The sequence below is a fragment of the Salmo salar genome, chromosome 19 (genome assembly GCF_965601325.2).
Source record: "Salmo salar chromosome 19, fSalSal1, whole genome shotgun sequence".
NCBI classification, from domain to species: Eukaryota; Metazoa; Chordata; class Actinopteri; order Salmoniformes; family Salmonidae; genus Salmo; species Salmo salar.
In genome coordinates this window covers 54,366,473-54,387,841 of record NC_138309.1, presented here as the reverse complement: position 1 = coordinate 54,387,841, position 21,369 = coordinate 54,366,473, and the positions used below count along the sequence as shown (strand labels likewise).

The 21,369-nt window shown below is 43.8% G+C and overlaps 1 protein-coding gene across 15 annotated transcripts; it reads right to left on the bottom strand.

Annotated features, from left to right (window-relative positions):
* Nucleotides 1-781: 781 nt before the first annotated feature.
* On the bottom strand, nt 782-21,184 carry LOC106578993 (SUN domain-containing protein 1). Of its 15 annotated transcripts, none has more exons than XM_045702434.2 (21): nt 20,902-21,184; nt 9,789-9,997; nt 9,529-9,680; nt 9,141-9,398; nt 8,808-8,930; nt 7,619-7,699; nt 7,035-7,145; nt 6,820-6,918; nt 6,095-6,188; nt 5,859-5,917; nt 5,573-5,736; nt 5,158-5,439; nt 4,882-4,962; nt 4,609-4,667; nt 4,375-4,504; nt 3,868-4,167; nt 3,168-3,252; nt 2,850-2,965; nt 2,521-2,688; nt 2,224-2,316; nt 782-1,559 (listed from the first exon to the last, which is right to left on the bottom strand). In XM_045702434.2, the coding sequence occupies exons 2-21, from the start codon at nt 9,920-9,922 to the stop codon at nt 1,443-1,445; spliced, it is 2,706 nt and encodes a 901-aa protein (XP_045558390.1). In that variant the 5' UTR covers nt 9,923-9,997; nt 20,902-21,184; the 3' UTR covers nt 782-1,442. The 15 variants fall into 15 exon arrangements, with proteins under 15 accessions (XP_045558390.1, XP_045558388.1, XP_045558393.1 ...); XM_045702432.2 differs by lacking the exon at nt 20,902-21,184 and adding an exon at nt 10,874-11,122; XM_045702437.2 differs by lacking the exon at nt 20,902-21,184 and adding an exon at nt 10,874-11,120 and having other exon boundaries at nt 4,882-4,965; nt 5,170-5,439.
* Between the last annotated feature and the right edge of the window lie 185 nt (nt 21,185-21,369).

The window sequence follows — 21,369 nt, the reverse complement described above, 5'->3', positions numbered from 1 at the left end:
ACGAAATGGATGACGGACATTCCAAACGTAACATATACTAATTTCAGTGCCCCGTATTTGTTTACGATGTTATGTCTGCCCCGGAGTCCAGGTTGCACTAGGCCATGGCTCCAGCAGACCTGCTCTGACTTGGGGCCAAAGTTAGGCCACTGGTACTTTTCAGCATGCTTTTACATAACAATGGCTAACTGTGAACATGGGTTTACATCTTCGACGGTTAACACCTTCTCAAAAAGCAATGGTCTTGATTATGCAGTTATTGATCCTGCTCTTCACAAGTCCTCACTTTCAGCCCTAGATATGGAAACACTTCCCTAGTATAAAAAAAATCTGGATGTATACACTAGTGTAACACTGCTGTTACAGTCAAAAAGCAGCATGAGTCGTGTTCACTGAGCAGCTCCTGTGTGAGAATATAGCTACTCTTTGCTACTGCTGCCCCTCCCTTATTGTTGAGTACAGCGACCCCTACTGGGCGAGAGATACTACCACCCCAGATGACTAGCTACCACTAGGGACTGCTGCATTTGAGAATTCTGCACCAAGCATTTTCTTCTCTGTTCAGAATAGGATATTTAAAAAAAAAAAAAAAAAATGTCCATAGAGCATTATTGCCATTTACTGGACATGTTGGGTCAGAATCTGTGTGAATGGGGGCACACTTCAGTAAGATGGGTGGAGAAACAGACTTTAACCAAGCTGTGCCTGTAGGGCATGATAAAACAAAAACATCCACATTTCCTTTCAAAGATACTTAAAAAGGCAAAAATACCTTTTCAAATCAACTACTGAAAATGAAGGTCTTTATTTGAACATTTCTTACAAGTTACAAAAGACAAATAAAATTATGTAAAAAAAAATAAAACTGTATAGTCCCAAGCCAATTTACAAATAGTCTGAAAAGCCTTTACAAAAATATATTACACAGATTGCTAAATCAGTAAGTCGGGACAGACAAATACATAATGAGATTTACAACTGGGCACTTGTAGATTATCGATAAAAGGTTAATGGTCAAAGCCTGATTTCTGTGGCTGAAGGGACCAGTGCAAGATATCCTTAACTTACTTGAGCAGTAATTCCCTTTAAAAAACAAACAAAATCTAAATTTTAATAACTGCAGCATATACATCTTTCAAAGCATTTGACATTAGTAGACTTAAAATGACATACTATTGACAAAATGTACACGTTTACATTATTCGTAAGAGAACATGCTAAAACCTGGTTTAACCATGTGCGAGAAGGGGCTCAACACGCAATAATCCAGTTTGGTCTCAGAATACGTATAGCTCATGTCTAAATAGACTGAGAAAAATGTACTTGAAACATTTTTCAACCAGTAGTAAAGCACCGATTGTCATCCAATCATTTTTTGCATAATATGCCTCCAGTCATCCGCACAACATTCAATTGTAGGCAGGGTGGTCTGTTCTGTGCCATCAGTCGATACTGGGCTGACCGTGCACTCTGATGCGGTACAGGCAGGTGTACTCTGTGTGTCCCCAGTTGGACAGCACCCGAACCTCAATGGTCTGATAGGCTTTATCGTTCTCCTCCTGCGGATAGATAGCAAAGGACACTCAGTTTACACTCAAGTAGCAAGACCTATAACTTGCCAAGCCACCATCTCTAATCGTGCTAGAGATAAAAATGCCATGTGGACAGTGTCGGGAAAGCTACTCTGAAATCATAGTTTACAAAACTACCAATTACTTAAGATGCTAAAGCAAGCTAAATATACTGTAGTTTACTTAACTAAAGCTACTTTGAAACAGTAGTTCACTACATCCAAGCTAGTTTGTGATAAATTATCATATCTAAATCTGAAATGTCATAGACGAACAATTGCAAGAACAAATCACTCTGTAATCAGACGTTAACACAATGTGTAACTGAGCCTATTAATCACAAAAACGTGTTTTCAAGTGAGAATTAGGAAGGTCTGATAGCGAAAAAGGACATTCTTGCATATTTCATTTTCTTTTTGCAAAAACAGTGTGTAGTTCCAGTAGTTAGTTACTTTTTTCCCGTGTAGCGGTATAGCTAACTACTGAAAGAAACACACCAAGATTTGAATTAAGTTCATCTACCACCAAGCTACTGCAAAATGTAGTTAAACAACATGTAGTTCACTACTCCCCAACACTGCATGTGGACTACTTACATAACATCTACATCTGACCAATCAAGCCCGTTGAGGCAGTGTTGAAGTGCACTTACGGTGACGGGATAAGTCTGTAGCGCGTCCCCATCCTCCTGGTAGGTGTAGCTGCCAAGTAGCTTACCCTCCTCCTGGTATTCATCATCCAGACCCTGGAAACCGACGACACAGTTAGAAAACAGCAGAGAGTCACAGCAGTAAGTGTGTCAATCAGTACTGCTTCACCAGAGCACATTCACAGTAAACGTGACTGACTTGAGCGTCTACTAGGTGTTCTTCTGAATGGCTTGCTAAGACCGTAATAGCCAACATGTGAAATGTTAAATTGGGTAAGAAGTGTCGTTTGCATGGCTTACATAGACGTTAAACTGGCGCGGGGCGCTGTCGATGTTGCCTGTTGGCGACAGGTCTTTGGGGATGTGCTCCAATGAGAAGGCAGAGGGCACGATCCTCATTGAGAGACGCACCACCAGGTATCCATGGGAACCCTGAAACGCCCAGCAGTTCCCTGGATGGACGTCGGGCTGCAGTGGGAGAGAGAGGGCGAGCATTGATCAGACCAGTGGATGAATGTGTTGGCTAAGGCAGTATCAGGAACTAAAACTTTTCCAATATAATCCGTTCATGTAATAAAATCACCAAGCCATCAAAAAAGACTAGTCTCATGTGGTCACTTGAGTCGTACCTGTATGACCACACGAGGAGACTGTGAGAAGTACCAGAGTGGGAGGCCGAACAGACTCATCAGTGCCGTCTTTGTCTCATACGTCTCAGAGCAGCGAGTGCCCAGGATGTTGCCACCTGCACACACGCAGCCATGATGTCACTTTCACGACTGTACACAATGTCAGCCACCCTCACAACGAGGGCATAGCTGAAGCCAGTCATGGCAGAAACAGTTTACTGTACAAAGCCAAAACAGATCATTGTAAATAATAGGCAGTAGACAAACAGTCAACGTAGGTCTCCACGCCCCGCCACCACAACAGCTGTGAAACTTTACCTCCAGACTCCAGAGCATAGTCCACCAGGCCGGTCCGATCCTGGGAGTAGAGTTTCAGAGCATTCTTCACAATCAGCTGCACATGCTGAAGGAGCAAGAGGGGAACAGAGTTGTTGGGTGAGGAACTGGAATAATGCAGACAGACAATAAATAAGTCATTTAGAACACCAAAACACTGAATCTAATTTAAAACAATATTAAAAAAGTATATATGGCCTCCCGAGTGGCGCAGCGGTCTAAGGCACTGCATCGCAGTATTGCGGCGTCACTTCCGGCCGTGACCGGTAGTCCGATAAGGCGGCACTCAATTTGCCCAGCATCGTCCGGGTTAGGGGAGGGTTTAGCCGGGGGAGGCTTTACTTGGCTCATCGCACTCTAGTGACTCCGTGTGGCGGGCCGGGCACCTGCAAGCTGACTCTGGTTGTCAGTTTAACGGTGTTTCCTCCGACACATTGGTGCGGCTGGCTTCCGGGTTAAGCGAGCGGGTGTTAAAAAGCGCAGCTTGGCGGGTCGGGGGACGCATGACTCGACCTTCGCCTCTCCAGAGCCCGTTGGGGAGTTGCAGCGATGAGACAAGACCGCAACTGGATATCACAAAATTGGGGAGAAAAGGGGGGTAAAACTACAAAAACGAATTATTCAACCAACAAAAACTATAAATGTTTTTTCTTCACAAAATCGCCAAAATCAAACAACCTACCTCCTCGGACATCCCGGCCCCAACAGTGTGCATCACGGTCTGAGAGACAGTCTCAGTGCTGAGCATCTCCTGCCTGGCCCTGCTCTCCTCAAGCTGCAGGCTCACGTTCTGCAGGATGCTGAGCTCCAGGGAGGCCAGAGAGGCCTGCAGGTCGGCCCCGCTCACATAACGCTCAGAGAGCCACTGCAGTAGCGACTCAGGGAGTTCCTTCTCCCCGGGTTCGGAATCTCCGGCCAGCTCACTACCGTAGAACAGGATCCACAGTTCCCGCCTCACCTGGGCAGACACCTGCTCAGACACCTGTCACCACCACAGAGGTCAAGGGTCAACAGAGGGGATTTATACAAAAGATCTTCAGAAAAAAATATTATGCTGAGACTGAGTCAGATATAATATTGAGTGTCTATACAGGACCAGCTATTCAAAGGAATAGAAGAGGCCATCTGGAAAGGCACATACTGGAGCAATGCATGTATAGAACAGAGAGAGAGAGAGCAAGCAACTCACCATGTCATGGAGTTTGTCCAAGCGGTCACCCATGCCCTGGCATCCCATCACCCCCTGCAGGTCCTGCCTAATGCTCCCCAGTGCCGCCTCCAGCCGTTGCACCTCCGCCAGCAAGGCATCATGGGACTCACTGTCCACACCCACAATTGAAGGGCACACACAGGGAGCAATATTCAACACCACTCGTGATTTCATTCAATTATTACAATCCAAAGGGTTGTGTGCTGAACTCACCTGACTGGCACAGGAACTGGCGTGGCACTGGCAGTCTCAACATGCCTCCTCTGCACCTCCTGAAGACATCATCAACATAACATGGATATATGACAACAAATACATTTTATACAGGTTCTACAGTAAGGTCTGTACATTTATATAAAATATTTTACCTCTATTTAACCAGGCAAGTCGATTAAGAACAAATTCTAATTTACAGTGAGGGCAAAAGGCCTTCTGTGGGGACGGGGGCTATACATAGAACGTAGTATAGGATCTATGGATGTGTACCTCTGTCTTGGCAGCCAGTGTCTGCAGTAGAACCTCTAGTTGAGCAAGACGAGACTCTTGGCCCTGCTGCTGCACCACAACCTGCTCCTCCACAACACAGGAAGAGATTAATGAGCATCACATCCTGCACAACACAGGAAGAGATTAATGAGCAGAGGTTAAAAAGAAAGTATATATATATATATATTTTTTTTTAAAGTTACCCAAGTAAGCGGACCACATTATATTACAGGCACAATTACTATCTGCTCCCTGAAATGGACCCGACTATCCAACCTGGAGAATCACCTGTTCCCTCTGCAGTGCTGCATCCTTCTCCATCTCTCTCCTCAGTAGGGTTAGTTTCTCCTCCAGCAGGCCAGACACCCACAGCCCCATGCCATCCCTGTCCGTCTGGGTCTCCAGCTGCTCTCGTAGAGAATGGTAGAGACCCAGCACTTCTCCGTGCTGCTGCTCCTGCCTCTGGCCACCTCCCTCCACCTTCTCCCACAGGTGGGCCAGCCTCTGCTCCAACTGGGCCAGGCGCTCAGAGTCCACAGACACGGCCACACTGCCTGGCTGTTCACATACAGGGGAGGGGGATAGGTCAGCTATACAGAGTATCAGGCCTTATCCATAGAATTGGAAGGTCTTAAGGAAGCTGACAATTATATAATGGTTGATTGAATACGTGCATCAACACCCCCCCTACCTGTGAGACAGTTGGTGGTAGTGGTGGTGGAGTCATGGTGGACTGCCCGTCTTTGGTCTGGGCTTGGGCAGAGGTGAAACTGAGGGGGTAGGCCGTCCTCCACTCAGTGACGTTAACGGCAGGCAATACAGACAGCAGGCTGGACGGACCACAGTGCCACAGAGCTGGGAGAACATCGAGAACGGAGGATTTAGGAGACGGAAGAGGTCACAGTGGCTGATTGTTCAGTACTATGGATAAGCAGCATGAGAGCTTTGGGATGGACACCGAGAGTGGTGCTACTCACCCAGGAGGATGAGGAATGGGAGCAAAATCAACAGGAGTTTGAGGAGCTTGGCAGGGTAACTACGACAACAGAAAAACACTTGTTAGTGTGATCACATATTATGGAGCTCCATCCACTACCACATACGGGTCACTGCCAAAATAATGGAAACACGAGTACATTTTTTATGTTGGCGTTTCCTTTATTTGGGCAGTTACCGGTTCCTTGAGTGTTACTCTCAGGCCCAAGAGACTCACCGTGTCAAGACGAAGACGTTGAGCAGAGAGAGAAGGGTAACCAGATGGTACCATCCAGTCCCAAGCCACCAGAAGACCCCCGTCGCTGCCTTGCCTGTAGACACAAAAGACAGACAGACAGGGAGCAGATTAGTGAGTGTTCTGCAGGAGGGGGGAGGGGTAGACGGAGGCACGTCCACACAGCACTAAGGATTAGAGAATCAAGTACATTCACCAGATGAGGTAAGAGGCAAGGACATAAATGCAGTGCAACAGGTTACGGGGTTAGTTAGTTACAGACAGAGGCGATAAAGAAGGCTGTGTTCTCTGTCAGCGTGGATGCACAGTACAGCAGAGAGGAGCCTTTAAGGGGAGCACAGCTTTAGAAAAATCGCACCACACCATCAAACTTCTGTACAGTGTGACAAATCGCTCCCACCGACTTTAAAATGCCCAGAGAGACGGGAGCAGCAGGCAGAGGGGGGGGATCAGTTCCTAGCCTAACGTATAGAGCAGTGAATTAGAAATGATGAAACGCAAAGGAAGTGAGACAGGTAAGAAGGTGAAACGGCAGTTAGTCATCTGAAATGGGAAAAGGTTAGAGAGATAGATATACTCCAAGCCACCATTCTAATGGGTTTCACGTTAGGTAGGCAGACACACAAACTAGCCATGGGGAGACTAGGACTAGGAGGTATCATGCAGGGGTGTATCTGGAGGCTGGTAACACACGGTAAAATTATGACCTGGGGACCTAACTGCCAACCAGGGAACCGACAGCATCCTCCTCATCACGGCCCAGACAGCTGAGCCTGCCTCCTGCCCAACCCACAACACACTTGAGCCTGGGGACCAAAACATAACTTAATCTACTTACATACAACAGTAAAATAAGGACTAAATGTAGAACTCGTTTCAAGTATATCAAGATAGGCCAGAGTTTGCTGGATTAATAGGTAACCTGTGTAAACAGCGGCGAGCCACAGTGCTCCCAACACGTGGTGTGACCAGGAGGCCCATGTGGTGTAGGTTGCGTGTGTCTCTGCATGCTGCTTCCGTTTGCAGTCATCACCTATTAGCATCAGCAGGGTGGGTGAGCAGCAAAGGCAGAAAACATGAAAATAAAAATGTTTTGAGAGAGAGAGGCAGGCTAAAATGGCAGGTAGCCTAGCAGTTAAGAGCTCTTGGCCAGTAACCGAAAGGTCGATGGTTCGAATCCCCGAGCTGGCAAGGTTGAAAAATCTGCCGTTCTTCCCTTGAGCAAGACAGTTACCCTCCCAACAACAACAACTGTTCCCCGGCGCCGAAGACGTCGATCTCCGATTGTATGCATTTAGTTGTGCGACTGACATTTCCTCTACCAAGAGTACCCTAACAAAAAGTATGTGGCAGGTGTGTGTAGTCACAAAGGTTATGAGAAGGGTTACATGAAAAATCACACCAACTCACATTATTCTATTATTCACAGAAAACACATCGTCTTGTAGTACATAGTCAAGGGTTCATGCACAAACAAAGATATCGGTGTGGAGGTCAGCTACTCACACAGAGAGCCAATCAGATTCATGTGCTTCCCGTCAGACCCCAACTCCTTTACATGCATGCTTCCGCAGTAGCTGGAGAGAGCTGCAACCAATAAGAACGAAAATCAGATAAAAACTAGCCCAACTTCATATCGATCGAGCATCCCTCTTTCCCTTCCTTCACCTGAGTGCAGAGCGAGAGAGCGAATTTGCATGTCACCAGGGCAATAGCCAAAGCGAAGGTAGCCCATTTGTTTGGGAGATAGAGGGTGAAATTTGTGGGGTAAAAGTGCCATACAAACACCCGAATAGGAAGGTGGAGTGATGTTAAAACGAGTGAGAAAGCTGTAGGCAGGAAAGCTGTGGTAGTGTCAGCCTCTGTCCCCCTGTTGAGAAAGATAGAGGACAGTCAGAAGCAGGTGACGAGGAGTTTTAGGTTAGTCAGTCAGCAGTGAGAGCCACCATGGTCATTCACACAGCCACTGCAACCTCCAGTGTCAGTGCAGATTCAGTACAGTGCAAGAGATTGGTGGACTGCAAGCAGGGGTATTCCTAACATCACGTTTCAACCAGTGACAACCAAGTACAGTCCCATGCAAATCATGCAACACCTGACTTATGGATGCCCAACCCCGATGAATAATCGTTCAGCCTCTAAAAAACCAAAGTGGAATTCTTTGGCACTCTAGCGACTCCTTGTGGCGTGCCGGGTGCCTGCAGGCTGACAACAGTCGTCAGTTGAACGGTGTTTCCTCCAACACGTTGGTGTGGCTGGCTTCCAGGTTAAGCGAGCGGGTGTTAAGAAGCACGGTTTGGCGGGTCATGTTTTCGGAGGACGCATGACTCAACCGTCGCCTCTCCCGAGCCCGTTGGGGAGTTGCAGCGACGAGGCAAGATCGTAATCACCAAATTGGGGAGAAAAAGGGGGCAAATAATCCAGATTGTATGATTATGTTGAGCTTTAGCAAAGCATTGTCAGATTTCCTGACAGCCTATGCAAATCATGTGGTGGTAGCCTATCTCAGCACTACGCCGCTGTTAAGAGTGCAGGAAAAAGTTGAGACCCACCTAAAACGATGAATTATCCTCTATCCGCATTATTTATGACACAAAAGTGGGACGCTGCAAGGCAGATATGAGAGAGACAGAGTGAAAGGCAACGATGGCGCTGTAAAGACAGCAAGAAGCCGAGCCGGCGCAGAAGCTGATACCTTCACCATTCTTGTGTGTCCTCATTAGTACACTCTTTAAGAGCAATGAGAAGACGTATGCCACAGAGGCTGCTGCCCTCCTGCTCACACGCACACAGGTGTCCGAGACGGACACCAGCAGACCTGAATCAAATCAATTCAACTTTATTGAAAATGCACAAAATAACAATGAATGTCAAATGTAAGAAAATGAAAATTGACACACTCGTGCATCAGCAATTACAAAAAAACACTGTGGATGATATGCCTTCAAATGGAATGGGAAGGAAAAACACTCCCAGATACAACACATGCAGTACTGAGCGCATACATATTATAGTACTTGGCTCTCACCCGTTTTGTGCTTGCGGCTCTTGTCCCTGGCGTAGACGGTGGAGGGAGGGGACGTAGAGGGGGCTGTCAGGGCCTGGTAGCTGGTGGCAGAGCAGGCACCAGTGGAGGACGAGGAGTAGGTGCTTAGAGCCTCATGTCTGTCCGAGGGGACAGGGAAGTCCTTACAGAAGCTACCGTTCACCATGGAGGTCTGGGTCTGTACGGAGTTAATGTCTCCGTTGGTCCCACACATACTGTGGTCTACCGCCATGGTCCGCTCTGTAACGCACAGACAGATTTGATAATGAAACACAAAATTGGCCTTTTTAAAAGGAATCCATTCAAGACATGTCTCAGGCATGACAAGTAATTGTGATCGATAAGGTCGTTAAAAAAAAAAAAAGAAGACCTTTATCTTCAGAAGCTTCATCCAAACCCCAGAAGCTGCCGACCAGCGTGCGCTCCTGGATGCACGACTCGTCCAGCATGGAGGCGTCACTGGCGGTCACGCTGCTGTTGTGCTGCTGGGAGCCATGCTGAGACCTCCTGCTCTTCAACCCCCTGGGAGAGGGAGAAGTGAACAGTCAGATTAGACATTGAAACCACTGGATGTAACACACAGGCCCAAATCCATAGAAGGAAACCCAAGGCAGCAGCAGCATCACTTACTTGGACTCTCTGCGACTGGCTCCTCCTGCACTGAAGGAGGCACCGTGGTACACGTTGTGGTTCAGATTAGAGTCTAGGCTGTCGTCGCCGTAGAGACCAGTGATAGTGTGCAGACGCAGGCTCCGCCGAGACATCCTGGGAGACTCGAAAACACTGGAGTGATCCTGTGCTCCTTCTCAAAGTCCAGGGCTGTTGTTAAGAAGCTGGAGCTGGGAAAACAAGGATGAAAAGACAGGAATGCGTTTAGATGAAAATTCATATAATAAACATTTCATTTTCTAAGCAACAGTGAATAATTTGATTGGCAACATCAATGATTCTAATTCTAAAATCATACGTCACGCAAAAATACCAAAATAGATCCTAGTATTTAACTTCCTCTTCCTCTAGCATGCAGACAAAGCATGGAAGGCGCAATTGTTCCCCAATGGCAGCAAACATTTCACCGTAATGGCACTGTCACCCTCTGCTAGTAGTGCAAAGCTTAAGCTGAGAAGCTGCGGTTGTTCTATTCCCCTGTCACCACACAGGGCTGTTTTGACAGGAAATGAGCACTGATGCTCCCCCATCACAGTAAAGAACACAGGAAGAGAAATGAGGTCACATGATGGAGCCTTCTCTAAACGTGGTGATATTACAGCAGGGGTTGGGGACCTACATCTACTGGCAGCTGCTATAGACACACTTCTCCCATATTCCTTGCTCAGAGTTGGCCCAGATTTCAACAGAGACGAGTTATGCTCAACATAGCCCTGCCAATAAAAAGCAAAAAAAGCAAACTGTTGCTGCCATCTCTCAAGGAACAATCCCGGCATTCACATTGTTCGCCTTTGAAACCGTTTCTAAATCTGTACACGCGACTGATAGCAGAAACGATCATCAGGCTAACTGAAGTCCCAGTTGGGAATAACACAACGGTAGTACAACGTAACGGTAACCTTCCATATAACAATGCATGACAGGCTATTACAGCCTGAAACGTAATCTCAAAAATAACACAAACACACACAGGAGTAACCCTGCCTGCTGTCTAAAAATAGGCAAGCACACAGAGAAAGAACATAATGAAAGAGGATGATACATACAGATCTCCCCCACATCACCCAGCTCTCCAGAGTCCACCTCTCGTCACCATCGCTCATCGCAGGGAAAAGCAGACAAACATCAGACACTCACGCGAGACAGGAGAGATCAGGCAATTTAACACTACTTAATACTGTATGTAGCCAATGCTTCGTGTTTACTTCCTGTTGCCAGCGATAGACAAGCCTATTAGTGTTTCAACTCCCCCCTCCCTTATCCTCTCCTCCCGTCTCTACAAAACAATGACACCAATCCATGAATTATGCACTTTGACATGACGAGTGATGTACAGTCAGTTGCACCTAAGGACTGACAACAAAAAGGAGGAAGAAGAGACTTGTTAAAAAACATGTTTTTAAAGGAGTCATGAAAAAAAGAAAAGTTACATATTGGGATGTTCTTTTTGATGATATATTGTATTACAATATTATTTTTGCACTAGTAGTCTGTACCTGCACCAAAACTCCATAATTTTTTCCTCCATAACTTCAAATAAAAAATAGAGAGCGCCAATTTGTTTAACACTTATTTCCATGACTGATCAAAACTCATTCTCATTGCTGTCTCTTGTTGCTCTGCAGCAGACATGGTGAGCAATATGTTTGGAACATGATCGAATCGCAATACATATCGTGTCGGCACGTAAGTATCATATCGTGAGGTCTCTGGCAATTCCCAGTGTCCACATCAGCGTCCCAGAGCTTATGTAATATGATTTCTTTAACGAAAGGAGAAACTCTCCAGGGCCCTTGCCCATGTAAAAAAAATAAAAATAATAATAATAATAATAATAATACATTTTAAAAAAAAAATCACCCTGCTCTCCGGTTCTTTTCCTCCATGTCTTTCTATTCATGTCCTAAATTAAATCGACAGGATTACAGAGGGCCTTGGCAGAGCCAATTATGTGCTTTCCGCTGCTTTGTCTGTTGCCCCTCCTGCCCCCTGCTAGGGGCGCTCTATGCCCCTCCGTGGGACAACAGTCAGTCCTCAGCAGTCTCACTCAAATCCCCAATCTGGGGTCTGGGCCAGGAGAGCCAGGCCCAGGACAGCTGCAGTGAGACGAGGCTGATGGGTACAGCAGTCACTCTTCCTCTCGTACTCAGGGAAAAATGTACAAGACATGTGTCTGTCACGGTTCTTACCCATCAGCCCTTGCACACACACCAAGTTGGTTATAGTTCAGACTAGAGGTCTTCTCTGCTCCAAGAAGTTGCCAGCGGACAGACCCGGACGGACCCGACGACAACAAGACCTAGACCCGATCCGTACCATAATGGACCAGTGACAAATAAATGCTCTCTGTTTAACGAATAGGTCTTTATATGTTGGCTAGGCATTCTATAAGTAAATTCATAGGCTATGCAGAACAGTGGTCAGGTCCATTCGGCTGTAGTTACATAGACCCAATGACAAACAAACATGACCCGACCCTGAGGAAAAAGTTTGAATTTTGGACCTGGACCCGTGAACACCTCAAACAGACATTCAATCATGACATATGACGGTTACTTGATTCCAAAACATAGTGAGTATGTTTACATGCACACTAATAATAATTTGATATTAAATTGATTATGGCTGTAGTCATGTAAACTTCGCTCTGCTTATTAAGGTCATACTCGAAATAAGCAGTTTAAATCGGAGTTCCATTGCTGGCGCAAGCCTCCCTCTTCTCCGCGAGTGAAGGGAGTTCAGAAAAACTGAAATTATGCATTTTAGAAAGAGTTTTCACATATAGGCTTCCAAAAATAACATGGTGGCTGTGGTAGGACGTTTCTTTTGATTGGCAATTTCCTTAAATCAAACTATTATATTTCTGATGATTCACAATATTTATCGTGTGCATGTAACAGTACACAGTGATACAAATAATCAACGGCAGGACTCCGAAAAACAGGAACTGCTATGTAGATAGAATAACTCAATGCCATTCTCGTTGCCTGACACACTGAATTCTTCCGTTGCTCTATCATACGCTACATACTTCAGTCTGCCATTATTTAAAATTGTTTGTGGTGACAAGCAGGATTGTACAAAACAAATTAATCAGCGATTGGACCAGTATCTCTAACCAGTGTCAAAAGGCAATGACATTTTCAAAACGTTTTACCCACGTGTGTTCTGGCCCAACCCATCAGTTTCTCGACCCAATCAGACGGTTCGATTGGTTTTGCGTTCTATAAGGGTCAGGGGGGCGGAGTCAAATTGCGGTGAAGAAACAAACAAGCGTGGTGTGGCGTTCCGCCGGAGCAATGAGTCTGGGTAACCAGGCAACCATTCTTGGTCTGTCACAAATTTTAGGGTTAATCGATGGTCCAACTCCCGAAAATGCTAAATAGATCTTTAGGGCCGATACCAGTATCGCGATACTTGTTAGTATCCTGGCAAGGAAACAAAACACGAAGCAGATTTCACTTATTTAGGAAAGCAGCCCTAATGTTGGAAAGAAACATGTCACATTTATTTTCCAAGCTATAGCGCACAATATTTTACATACAGCAGTTTTTTTAAGGACCGAAGAGTTTACCGCATCTCACCACAAAGATCTACATTCATTTCCAAAAACCTGTCTATAATGAAGTATGCCCAACTGTTGTCTGAGAAGCTCTTAAAGCATATGAGGTTGTATCAGGTCTTACTCTTCACATAAGAAAAAGACCAATAAAGAATGAGAAATACAATTACAGAATTCACGACTTAGAAAAAAAACGCAGATTAAATAGAAATGTTGACACCCTTCAACAGTTTAACACTTTGAAGCTTGAATTATAGCATAATAAAAAATAAAAAAAACACCTGGTCTGCAGAGATAGCTGCCCTGAAATCCAAACAACAATGCTGAGCAAGGTGAAAGTGTGGGGAAAATTCTTGCTTGGTAAATTAGGAAAGAGGACCAGGAATGTACCATCTACAGCATTAAAAACCCCCAATGGAATTTCTGAAATTAACTCAAGTCTTTAAAACATTTTAATCAAACCGTATCAATCTGAAAGTTCAAAGAAAGAGACAAATTCCTTAATAAGCCCAAATTTACCAATTATAACTGAATCAGAGAAAAAAATTGTATGATAGGGAAACATTTCCCTAAGTGAGCTGGTGGAGGCCATAGACTACAAGATGGGAAATCTCCTGGTGATGTTGGATTCCCAGTGAAATTTTACAGACTCTTTCATTCCAAATCACTAAAGCCTGTTACTTAGGCTAACAGCAGCTCTAGAGAAAAAATGTACTTACCCAATCACAGTTTGGCTACAATCACCCAACTTAAAAAAGATAGATAAGGATGGATTGTCATTGCGGAACCTTCCGCCCAGTATAATTTTTGAATGTGGATTATAAATTCATTGCTAAGGTATTGGCTTTTCGCATAGAAATAGTACACTGAACAAAAATAAAACGCAACAGGTAGTGTTGGTCTCATGTTTCATGAGCTGAAATAAAATACATTTTTACACACAAAGCTTATTTCGCTCAAATTTCTTTACATCTCTATAAGTGAGCATTTCTCCTTTGCCAATATAATCCATCCATTTGACAGGTGTGGTATATCAAGAAGCTGATTAAACAGCATGATCATTATACAGGTGCACCTTGTGCTGGGGACAATAAAAGGTCACTAAAATGTGTAATTTTGTCACAACACAATGCCACAGATGTCTCAAGTTGAGGGAGCATGCAATTGGCATGCTGACTGCAGGAATGTCCACCAGAGCTGTTGCCAGAGAATTGAATGTTAATTTCACAACCAGCTTCTTTACCTGCAGGTCTCATCTGAGACCAGCCACACAGACAGCTGATGAAACTGGGTTCGCACAACCAAAGAATTTCTGCACAAACTGTCAGAAACAGTCTCAGGGAAGCTCACCTGTGTGCTCGTCATCCTCACCAGGGTCTTGACCCGACCGCTGTTCGGCGTCGTAACTGACTTCAGTGGGCAAATACTCACCTTCAAAATGGCCACTGGCACGCTGGAGAAGTTCTTCACGGATTAATTCCAGTTTCAACTGTACCTGGCAGATAGCATGTAAGGAGTCATGTGGGTGAGCGGTTTGCTGATTTCAATGTGAACAGAGTGCCCCATGGTGGGGTTATGGTATGGGCAGGCATAAGCTACTGACAACCAACACAATTGAATTTTATCGATGGCAATTTTAATGCACAAAGATACCGTGACGAGATCCTGAGGCCCATTGTCGTATCATTTATCTGCTGCCATCACCTCATGTTTCAGCATGATAATGCACAGCCCCATGTCGCAAGGATCTGTACAGAATTCCTGGAAGCTGAAAATGTCCCAGTTTTTCCATGGCCTGCATACTCACCCATTGAGCATATTTTGGATGCTCTGGATCGACGCGTACGACAGCATGTTCCAGTTCCCGTCAATATCCAGCAACTTCGTACAGCCATTGAAGAGGAGTGGGACAACATTCCACAGGCCACAATCAGCCTGATCAACTCTACGTGAAGGAGGTGCATGAGGCAAATGGTGGTCACACCAGATTCTGACTGGTTTCCTGATCCACACCCCTACCTTTAAGGTATATGTGACCAGCAGATGCATATCTGTATTCCCAGTCATATGAAATCCATAAATTAGGGCCCAATGAATTTATTTCATTTGACTGATTTCCTTAAATTAACTCAGTAAAATCATTGAAATTGTAGCATGTTGTGTTTATTTTTGTTCAGTGTAATAAAAAACTTGATTCACTTAGACCAAACAGGGTTCATAAGAAATAGGATTTCTTCATACCAGGAACTTGAACTTTCCAAAAGTGGCATTATCATTGGATGCTGAAAAAGTAGTGGAATGGGCATATTTGAGGGCAGTCTTTAAAAATAAAAAAAAGTCACATTTGGTCTGGTATTTATTTCCTGGATTGAGCTATTGTATAAATCCCCCAAAGCAGGTAGAAGTACAAATGGACTAATCTCAGCTCCATTTAAGTTAAGAGGAACAAGACAGGGATGCCCTCTGTCCAGTTATTTATTTTCTTTAGCCACAGAACTCCTAGCATCAAATCAGAACCCATTGCTCAATCCTGAGAATAGAGATTGGTGGATAACAACATGTGATATCATTGTATGCAGATTACATTTTACTGTATTTATCTGAAACAGAACATTATTGATAAGGGAATTTATATGTTTAAGGTAATGACTAAAGAATTCCACCCTGAAACGTAATTAGATTAGATTATGTAATATGTATAATGAATAATTACACAAACGTAACTATTAGTAATTATTAGATTATGTAACATGTATAATGAATAATTAAAGTTATAAACTTAAGTCCAATAAGGTTTGGTCGAGACCAGTAATGGAGAGAAATGTGTGTGTGTGTGACTAAGAAAATACAGAGGACAATTAAACTATTCATGACGTGACCTGGTTGGAACTCTAAGAAACTTACGACAGGGAGTCCTGTCAAGGTCCCTCTAATCTCGGGAGGATAACTGCCAGCCTGGTAGTGATAAACGAGGAATGAGGACTGTGGGGAAAGATACATCCCACCTACTGTTTGTGTGTGCGTGGAAGTAGGTGGGGGCTAGAGTTAAAATGACATGTCTTTGCATTTTTGGACTTTAGAACGTTCTCGTGAATAAAGAACCAACCTTTGCAGAAGCGAGTCTTTGCCTAATTATTATTAAACCCAGGGTCTTACAAACCTCAGGGATTGGTCAAAGCTTAAATAATTGTTAGTTATCGTCATTGGGATTGAAAATTCTCGTGACAATTATGTTATTTATTTTGCAACTGTTGGACACATATGGTACTGTGTCAGGATTCAAAGTAAATTGGGAGAAAATTAGAAAGTGGGAATTATTTCAGTTTACTTTTCAAACTTGGAAAGTAGATTTTAGTGGAAATGGACAAAGGCACATGACATGGGTGTTTTGATACCAAGCAATTTGGAGGAGGCCTATAAAATCAACTACTCTCCTTTACTAGATAAGATTCAATCCGATGTTCAGAGATGGGGAACTCTTCCCATTTCTATGTTAGGTAGGGTGAACATAATCCAAATTAATATATTACAATGGTTGATGCATTTATTCCAAGCCTTACCAGTTTCAGTTCCATCCAACTTCTGTAAGAAAATAAATGGCCTACTCTCCAATTTTATGGTAAGAACAAGAGCCAAATTGAATGTTTTACACTCACCTTAAAGCTGGAGGTCTTGGACTACCGCCTATGAAAATTTATTACTGGGCCACACAACTGTCTTCACTTAAACAATGGACAGCAGACTATCCTTGTGCTTGGAGGAGTATTGAAGCCATAAATGTAATACCCTATGAAATAAAATATATATTTCACTTTGGGTTGGTCCAAGGCTTTAAAGAAAAAAAGACAACCCAATGATTTTCATTCAAATTTGGGAAAATGTACATAGATTCATGAATTCCTTTTTGGAACAACCCAACATTATCTCCAGCATTTAAAGAGAAATACCTTTAAGTACTGTTTCCAAAGTGGCATCATACATTTTGAGCATAGGTATTATAATGGCTCGCTTTCATTAAAAAAAATTACAAGAAAATGTGGGTTTCTAAGAGCAATTTCTTGAAAAATTCTTACAACAAAAAAAATCTTGAAAAAAAATACAAAAAGAAGCTGCAACGCCAAAGTTTACTGCAAAGTTACAGTGCATTTGTAAAGTATTCAGACCCCTTGGCTTTTTCCACATTTTGTTATGTTACAGCCTTATTCTAAAATGGATTCAATTGTTCCCCCCCCTCAATCTACACACAATACCCCATAATGACAAAGCAAAAACAGGTTTAGACATTTTTGCAAATGTATTAAAAATGTTTAAAAAATGAAATATATTTACATACTTATTTACATAAGTATTCTGACCCTTTGCTCAGTAATTTGTTGAAGCACCTTTGGCAACGATCACAGCCATGAGTCTTCTTGGGTATGATGCTACACACTTGGCACACCTGTATTTGGGGAGTTTCTCCTATTCTTCTCTGCAGATCCTCTCAAGCTCTGTCAGGTTGGATGGGGAGCATCGCTGCAGCCATTTTCAGGTCTCTCCAGAAATGTTAGATCGGGTTCAAGTCCAGGCTCTCGCTGGACATTCAGAGACGGGTCCCGAAGTCACTCCTGCGTTGTCTTGGCTGTGTGCTTAGGGTCATTGTCCTGTTAGAAGGTGAACCTTCACCCCAGTCTGAGGTCCTGAGTGCTCTGCAGCAGGTTTTCATCAAGGATCTCTCTGTACTTTGCTCCGTTCATCTTTGCCTCGATTCTGACTAGAAAAACATCCCCACAGCATGATGCTACCACCACCACCATGCTTCACCGTAGGGATGGTGCCAGGTTTCCTCAAGACGTGACGCTTGGCATTCAGGCCAAGGAGTTCAATTTTGGTTTCATCAGACCAGAAAATCTTGTTTCTCATGGTCTGAGAGTCCTTTAAGTGGAGCTTCCGAGTGACGCAGCAGTCTAAGGCACTGCATCTCAGTGCTAGAGGCATCATTACAGACCCTGGTTCGATCCTGGGTTGTATCACAACAGGCCGTGATTTGGAGTCCCATAGGACGGCGCACAATTGGCCCAGCATCGTCTAGTTTAGGGGAGGGTTTGGCCTTCATTGTAAAATATGAATTTGTTCTTAACTGACTTGCCTAGTTAATTAAAGTTTAAAACTCCAAGCAGGGCTGTCATGTGCCTTTTACTGAGGAGTGGCTTCCGTCTGGCCACTCTACCATAAAGGCCTGATTGGTGGAGTGCTGCAAAGATGGTTGTCCTTCTGGAAGGTTCTCCCATCTCCACAGACGAACTCTGGAGCTCTGTCAGAGTGGCCATTGGGTTCTTGGTCACCTCCCTAACCAAGGCCCTTCTTCCCCGATTGCTCAGTTTGACCAGGCAGCCAGCTCTAGGAAGAGTCTTGGTGGTTCTAAACTGTTTCCATTTAAGAATTATGGAGGCTACTGTGCTCTTGGGGACCTTCAATGCTGCAGAAATGTTTTGGTACCCTTCCCCAAGCCTGTGCCTCAACACAATCCTGTTTCCGAGCTCTACGGACAATTCCGTCAACCTCATGACTTGGTTTTTGCTGTTCCATGCACTGTCAACTGTGGAACCTTTTATCAACAGGTGTGTGCCTTTCCAAATCATGTCCAATCAATTGAATTTAGCACAGATGGACGCCAATCAAGTTGTAGAAACATCTCAAGGATGATCAATGGAAACATGACACGCCTGAGCTCAATTTCGAGTCTCATAGCAAAGGGTCTGAATACTTATAAAAAAAATACATTTTAAAAAATTGCATAAATTGCATGATTTTTTTGGGCCCCCCTTAGAGCTGTTTTTTAACCATTATTTTTTACCAGATATATTGACAGAAAACAGTGCACTATTTTCACTTGTACACCAAGGACCGGGGGAAGAGTTGCAGGGGATAAAAGAGAAGAATGTGCCTATTTGAAAGCTAGAAGAAAAAATTAATAAATTGTAGCTCCCGACAGGTTCTTTTTTTTTTTAAAGTTGCTCTCATGCTAGCAAAGTTTGGAGACCGCTGGCCTAAAACTACCCAATCTAAATATTATCTATCCCTCAGGATTGGAAGTGGCCACAAGAGATGGCAGTTACCAACTGTAAAAATTCCAGTCATATAAATCTTAATTCCAAAATGTCTAACCCCCAACAAAGTGTGAGAAATAGCTACTAGTGTTGCTTGTTCTTTCCTCCAGAATTTGCAACTCATGTAGCTACACACAACCATCTTTGGTAAATTGTGAAGGGAGAATGTCAAATGTCACTTCAGTAGCCTTTTCAAACTTGAACCAATCAGTGAGGGAGTTTGATTAAGCTGAACCGCGGTGCACCAGTCTATGGACAAAAGTGGAGCATCTCCCTCCTCAAGTCGAAATCAAATGTGACTTGTCAAATGCTTCGTGAACAGGTGTAGGCTAACAGTGAAATCCTTACTAACATGTTATTTTCCAAAAATGTAGAGTGAATGAAAATAGTGACAAGGAATAAATACACAGTGAATAACTAAAAACAGTGACTGATGAACAGTAAATAATGAACAGTAATCTGCGAGCTCGGCCATGTTGTCAAGGCTGAATGGTGCATCATTCAGAAACATACACCTCTTTTCCATATAATATATTTTTGAATTTCAGACTAGTCTTAATTTGGGGAAACAGTTAAATGGTTTATATGAAAATAAACTCATTACTCCACGTTCTTAACCTACATCACTTTTGTTTTGAGCCGACTTCAACGTCGACCAGAGCAGGGCACCACAGGTGCGTTCAGTTCTCTTAAACGTTTGCTATGTAGCAGAATGGTTAGTACTGAACGACACGTTTCACCAAGACGTCCTTGTATGTTTTTGAAGTGACTACGTTTGCTCTCGTTTTGTGGGTGTGGCTTGAAGCAATGCGTGGCCATAAAAGGGAAGTGGCCATGCTGCCAAGGTTTACCAACCCAACCCCTCCCCGTGTTTCAACTGGTCGTTTAGGACAGCACCGTTTCCGTTCAATTGAACTATCCAGAACGAAAAACTTACTGAACGCCGCCCTGGCCCACACCCGGAAGCAGCCCGGTTCAAAAACGAATGCAATTACTTTTCACCCGATACAAACTCCAACACCGTGGCACCCCGGGACAGATAATCGAATCCCCTCAATCAGTGCAATGTTCAAGGGAGGCTGAGAGCCTCGCGCCCAATGGTAATTTGCGGAGGGCGGAAACCCGCGAAAAACGAACTGTCAAACAGTATCTCTACTTACACCTCCATCACTCCAGTGTTTAATTGCTATATTGTCATTATTTCGCCACTATGGCCTATTTATTGCCTTACCTCATTTGCACACACTGTATATATAGACCTTATTGTATTAATGACTGTTTATTCTGTGTAACTCTGTCGCACTGCTTTGCTTTATCTTGGCCAGGTCGCAGTTGTAAATGAGAACTTGTTCTCAACTAGCCTACCTGGTTAAATGAAGGTGGATTTAATTTTTTATTTTTTTACACCAATGTTTCCACTTACCTGGCTGGGCTGACGGGACAGGTGATGCGCAGTGATTTCTCAGAACAGTAGCATTTCTCCGTCATATACCTAGCGTGGAGGTGTATATTAGCTAGTTAACGTTAGTTTGACAAAGATTCTTGGCAAGCTCTCAAAATAAAACTAATCTCTGAATCCTTACAAACCAAAGTAACGTTTCATTTACGCGTGAGTCTCAATATAATCATGAAAAAGAAATGTAAAAAATCTCACAAGAGTGAGATTTTCGCGGCACACGGTGTCAGTGACTGAACCACATATTCTTCTGATGTTTTATGGAGGCGGTAAATAAACTTCACTGGTGCTTTATCGCCACCCTGGACTGGAGTAAAACAGGGTACTTTTGTTTTCTTATCTACACGGACAACCGCTTTTTATGTTATTTAAATAATCTAAAATGACTTCTGTGTATTTTCACTACATTGAATATAGTATATATATTTTATTTAT